Here is a 6,098-nt window from a genome sequence, read left to right as displayed (position 1 = left end):
AAAAAAAAAAAAAAAAAAAAAAAAAAAACACAAAGGAAAAGGAGTGAGGTATGAATTTCAGTGGGTTGCAGTTCTAGAAAGTAAGTAATGGGAAAATGTTTTTAGTAAAGAATGTAGTAGCTGAGATACATTGTTTGGGGACAACAGCCAGCATGGGGAGGATATATAATTGGTTTAGAACAGAGATTCTCAAACTTTTTGGGCCACTACGCCCCCCCATGGCCACATAATTCCCTCAGTGCCCCCACCCCTATTTTTATGTATAAATAAATATTTTATATTTTACTAATTTATATATACTATGAATCATTTGATATTTAATATAATATATAATTTGTATACAATACTATATTATAATAAATTCATAGCGTCCCCCAATCCACTACCTTGCTCCCAATGCCTCCTTTTTCTCTACTGGCTCTCATTTGCCCACCATTATCAGATTGACACAATTAATATTTCCCTTTAATCTGTAGTAGGTTAACATTCTGGGAAAGAAGGATTAGGCATAGTGATTAGTGCAGGGGTTATGAGACTGGTCATGACAAATGATAAGAGAAAGAGTAGCAAGTAGGATAGGAATAGCTCAATGGAGGTGATCCAGCTAATATACCAGATAACAAAAATTAATCACCAAAATACCAGAAGACTAAAATGAGCTAATGAAGGATCTGACAGAAATTAGCAGCTGATGCTCTTTCCATTTTTATTAATGTTAAATGATAACAATGACAACTTAGCAAACACTCATTATGCAGTATTTCCATTACCATGAGTCAACAAGAGAGTCTCTAATCTCAGTCAACATCCTAGAAATAGCAGCTAAATCTCTCACAGATCACATCCTACTGTTCTAAATTAAAAATAAATATGGATGCATTAGATAATGTAGTCTACTGTGGTGTATGGTAGGTTCTGTGGATTGCACAGAGTGGCCACTTTGTATATGTGCGCTGTCTGTAGCTGAATGTTATGTCTAATCCTTTAGCATTCAGAGTTTTCTGTCTAACGTAATGTTTATTTATTCACATTTTTTAAAATTAATCATGTCATCTTGTAGCTTTGAGATTTCAGTGATGTAACTGTTTATTTTTAGAATGACATTGTAGGGTAGGTGTGAGATGTTGGAGCTAGCTGCTTTGAACATCAAACAGGTAGAATATTTGGGCTGGATTTGGCAGGTTTAAATGCTAAAGGGTTAAGGAAGGGAGCAGCCAAAGCCCATGCTACACTACTAGTAGTCTGATATAAAAATACCCCTTAAACAAGTGGGATGATCTTGGCTGGAAATACTTTGATAATTAGTTTGAAGGCCCATGGCCCAGTGGTTAGAGTATCAGGCTCACAATCATGAGGTAGTGAGTTTGATTCTTGGACCAGGCTCTGTGTTGTTCTTGAACAAGACACTTCATTTCACATTGCTCCAGTTCACTCAGCCGCAGAAATGAGTCACGAAGAGGGGAGGCTAGTATGCACGGATGACTGCTGGTCTGCCATAAAACAACCTTGTCCGGACTTAAGCCTCAGAGGGTGACTTTCCAGGTGCAATCCCATGGTCATTCATGACCAAAGGGAGTCTTTACTCTTTACCCTTTTAGTCTGCTTGATCAAAGCTACCACATTGCTAAACATCATCCCTTTTATTTACTACTTTACTGCACTAAGGATGACAAGACTAGGACAGTTCTGTCCTTTTTGATAGGTTTAGGTCAGAGTCCCTTCTAAGTCGCTCTCTGTAATTTTCTTGAAAGAAATCGCACCTGAAATACAACCCTCACTCATTTGTTCGAAGGATATCTCTTGATCTCATAATCATTATCACATTAATGTAATGTAATTATAATTACTAATTTTCAAACTATCTACAAAACTGGCGAAGTAATACAAATTTTTTATTCCATGGTTGTTGTCATATTAATTAGGCTTTCAAGGCATCAATTCTTTCAGGAAACTTGATCGACGTCTTGTCTCGATTTAGTTTCTTCATAACGTTCTGAAAAATACATATTTGTTATTAAATTCGAGGAGTTTTGGATCGTTTTCTTCTACCTTTCTCCGACTTTGTAAACACCAATTTCTGTAATTTTATTATTTTTCACTTTTATTTCAAATTTATGTTCGAAACATCAATTTTACGTAAACAATACTAGCGTATTTCTGTAAAATGTCAAAAAAATAAATTATGCATTTTAAAGAGTTATGAGGAGATAAAACCAGGAGGCAGAGAGAATGAGCCAAACTTCTTCAAAACAAACTAAAATTAATATCATTGACATAGTCGTAATCTATATTATCGTAAACGAATCTATGCAAAATTTCGTTAAAAAATATGCTTATTTTCAGAAAGTTACGAAAGTGGCTGTGATGCTCATACCTTCTGTAAGGTTAATAACGTTAATAAAACGAATTAGCTGTAAACAAGAATCGAACCCAACACACAGAGGTAGACCGCTTGTTCTAGATCCTCCTACACTGCAATTAACAGGAAGTCAATATCACAAAGAGGAGACCACTCTAAAATATTGTAACGCACGTGTTCAACATGGCTGACGATGATTTGGTTTTAAATGTTTACGTCTCCAAAAAGGATTCTAAGTCAGTGAAAACAAATAATTCGAATAATCAATCAGCACCAGGAAGACTTAAAAATAAACAGCTTAATGGAAACCAAATCTCATCAACATTCGAATATGATGAACATATTGATTCAAATGAACCTTATGTTTCGAATTCTGTGAAATCACGGAAAAGAAAGGTTGAAAAACAGCCAACAACGCATTCAGAAAAAAAATCAAAAACTAGTGCTATCCACTTTTCCTCCCTTTTTAATTCCAATCCTGAAATTCCTACAGTAAATCCTGAGCCTGTGCAGTCTGTTAAAGAAGAACTGTTTTCGAAAGAATCTTTCGAAAGCCTCTCCTTAAGTCCGTATATATTACAATGTTTACGAAATGATTTTCAATTCAGTCAAATGACAACTGTCCAACAGTTAACTATACCACCAGTTCTAGATGGGAAAGATGTTTTAGTCAAATCGCATACTGGTACAGGTAAGACTTTATCTTATGCAATTCCAATTGTACAAACACTTCAGGCCAAACAGCCGAAACTGAAACGAAGTGATGGAGTCCATGCTATCGTTATTGTACCTACTAGAGAACTCGCTTTGCAGAGTTTCCAAACTTTTCAGAAACTTGTCAACACTTGTTGCTGGATTGTTCCAACTTGTATTATTGGTGGTGAGAAAAGGAAATCTGAGAAAGCCCGATTACGGAAAGGAGTTACCATCTTGGTGGGTACCCCTGGTCGGTTAACCGATCACTTGCTCCATACAGAATGCTTAGTAACGAATCGCGTACAGTATCTTGTCATTGATGAAGCAGATCGTTTACATGATATGGGTTTCGAAAAAGAAGTACAGCTTATTATTAGTATTCTTAATAAATCAACACCAGAAAGACAGACTATTTTGCTATCAGCAACTCTTACTGAAGGTGTTGAGAAATTAGCTGGAATATCTCTCAAGTCCCCTGAAAGAATCGATGCTTCGAAAGAGCATAAAGAAAATAATTCTCTTCTCACAAAAGGTGACAGTTTATTTTCTGTTCCTGAGAAGTTAAATCAGCATTTTATGATTGTCCCTTGTAAACTGCGTTTGGTTTCTCTTATTGGCTTTATTGCTTCTAAATGTATAAATTCAAACCAAAAATCCAAAATTATGGTTTTTTTATCAACACAAGATTCAGTTGAATTCCATTTCAAATTATTTTCTGAAATTTTTGAGTTGGAACGTAAAGATTCAAAAACTTTTTCCGACTACATTGAAAAAAAATCGAAAAAGAAGAAAAATTCTTCACTGGTTAAATTTTACAAACTTCATGGAAACATGTCTCAAGATGATCGTACCAATAATTTTACAAAATATTCATTATCACGTTGTGGTGTTCTGTTGTGTACAGATGTTGCAGCTCGAGGCCTTGATCTGGCACATGTTAGGTGGATTGTACAGTATACCTCACCTGGTGAAACTAGAGAATATATACATCGTATTGGCCGAACAGCACGAGCTGGTGCTCAAGGCAATTCACTTCTGTTCCTTATGCCTTCCGAGACAGCATATATTAAAGCATTAAATGCTATGAAAATTAATTTAGTGGAAATATATATTAAAAACATATTGGGTGACCTTTTGCAATTATTGAACCTATTACCAAAAATTATTGAGAATAGAAGACCAGTACGTACTTATGAAGAAGCTGCTTCTTCTTTTCAGATGTATATTGAAAATTTTACACATAATTCTAATGAAATGCTTGATCTTGCCAAAAAGGCATTTCAGTCTTTTGTTCGTTCATACTCGACCTACCCTAAAGATCTGAAGGACATTTTTCACTTAAAATACCTCCACATTGGACATTTAGCAAAAAGTTTTGGGCTCAGAGATGCTCCTAGCCAATTAGGAAATAATCCCATGAACAAGCACTTTAAATTTAGTAAACATGACCCAAAGAAGTCTAATTTCAAATATAATTCAAAATTGCGGTTTAACAAAGAAACTACACACAAGAAAAAATCTGTTGATATGTCAGAATTTGCCAGTGGACTAGATTGGTAAAAGGAAACAATTAACAATCATTGAATGACGCCTTTATATCAGAATTTTCCAGTGGAATGGAAAATTGGTTGTAGAAAATAACTACAAACCGTTGACTAACTTTTGGGGGAGGTTCAACATGTGAAAGACTGAAATGAAAGAGGTTAATTAAAGTGCAGAATCATTAACCCAAAGGTAACTTGAGTCTTCCTATCAGTTTTGACCTGTGCCTTCTAAAGCACAGCAAACTATTTGTTGGACATTGGTTACATTTCCATTCTATGATTGTGTGAGTTGTATGAAGGACATCATGCAGTAAACCATTCATGGAAATATTACATTTACTGAATCATCCAAACTTTGAAAAGCAGAAGTAAAAATATTTGAAAATTTGTTAAAGAAATTTCAATGCATTGTTACAAAATAAAAAGAATTCATTATTACTTTTTTTCATTCTTCTGATACTTTTTATTTTCTTCGATTCATTACAAAATGACAAATACTCCCTGATTTGTGTAACGTAGAATACATGCAGATCTTAAAACTGATCAAGCCATCTCATTATTGCGATTACCAAAGCAGCTGAATCAACAAGAGTGCTGATAGAAATAGCAACTAAATATTGCTCATACTTCTTCCCTATAATTTTAAAAGACTGGCACCCATGCCGGTGGAATGTAAAGAGCACTATTAGAGCGTTGAGAATCACAGAGACAGCAATAGGTGACCGAGACAGCAATAGGTGACCGAGACCTTTGGTGATATACTGTGCCTGTGTAGAGTTGTCAAGCCACTGGTGTCACATCAATGTCACATAAAAAGTACCCACTACACTCTTGGAGTGATCGTTGCTAGTGCTGCTGGACTATGCAATCATATTTTGTCACTGTTCTTGGTAACCATCCCTACATAAGAAGGATGTAGTGCAGCTGTGATGGATTCTTCTTGCTATGACTTCTTATACGAGGAAGAGATGAGAATAAGAAGATCAAGTAAACTCTATGGTTTATGGTTAATTTATGATTAATTTTAGAATAGTGAAAGACAAAACTAGATATGTATTTAATCTGCCTCTTTGTTATTATAACCTAAAAGTATTATACATCCCTCACTTGGGTAACAAGTTGGCAGTAGGAGGAAAAACATCTGACAATAAAGATCCTGCATCAAGCCGAAAGAAATTGCTTCCGAGTAGCCAGTGGCACCGAATTGGACCATAAAGAAAATGAATAATATACGAATTGCCATTCCAGATAATTGGCTTACAGAAACTATCTTTCAATTTCAAGAGAAGGTAAACAAGCAGCCAGCAGCAGGTGCAACCAAGGAAGGGAGATAATCAAAATAAATAAATCTAAATTGAGATGCTATTAAGGAGAAGACAATCCATTTTTTTTTGCTCACCTTAGAAATTTGTGGTTCTTTTATCAATCAAATCAGATCCCCGAAGTTGCTCATTAAGAGGAAATTGTAGAACTGAACAAAGTCAAAATCTAAATTAGTA

At 35.1% G+C, this 6,098-nt stretch overlaps 1 protein-coding gene across 1 annotated transcript; it reads left to right on the top strand.

Annotated features, from left to right (window-relative positions):
- Positions 1-2,518: 2,518 nt before the first annotated feature.
- Positions 2,519-5,042, top strand: LOC106876700 (probable ATP-dependent RNA helicase DDX31). Its single transcript, XM_014925360.2, has one exon. It carries the CDS (start codon positions 2,543-2,545, stop codon positions 4,613-4,615), a length of 2,073 nt encoding a protein of 690 aa, XP_014780846.1. The 5' UTR covers positions 2,519-2,542; the 3' UTR covers positions 4,616-5,042.
- Positions 5,043-6,098: the final 1,056 nt, after the last annotated feature.

This window comes from Octopus bimaculoides, chromosome 11, assembly GCF_001194135.2.
Source record: "Octopus bimaculoides isolate UCB-OBI-ISO-001 chromosome 11, ASM119413v2, whole genome shotgun sequence".
Lineage (NCBI taxonomy): Eukaryota > Metazoa > Mollusca > Cephalopoda > Octopoda > Octopodidae > Octopus > Octopus bimaculoides.
The sequence above is the reverse complement of the archived record's forward strand: the minus strand, read 5'-3'. Positions and strand labels throughout refer to the sequence as shown.

Bases quoted from the DNA above. Each gene is read 5' to 3' on its own strand.
- LOC106876700 (XM_014925360.2), top strand. From the start codon at position 2,543: ATGGCTGACGATGATTTGGTTTTAAATGTTTACGTCTCCAAAAAGGAT.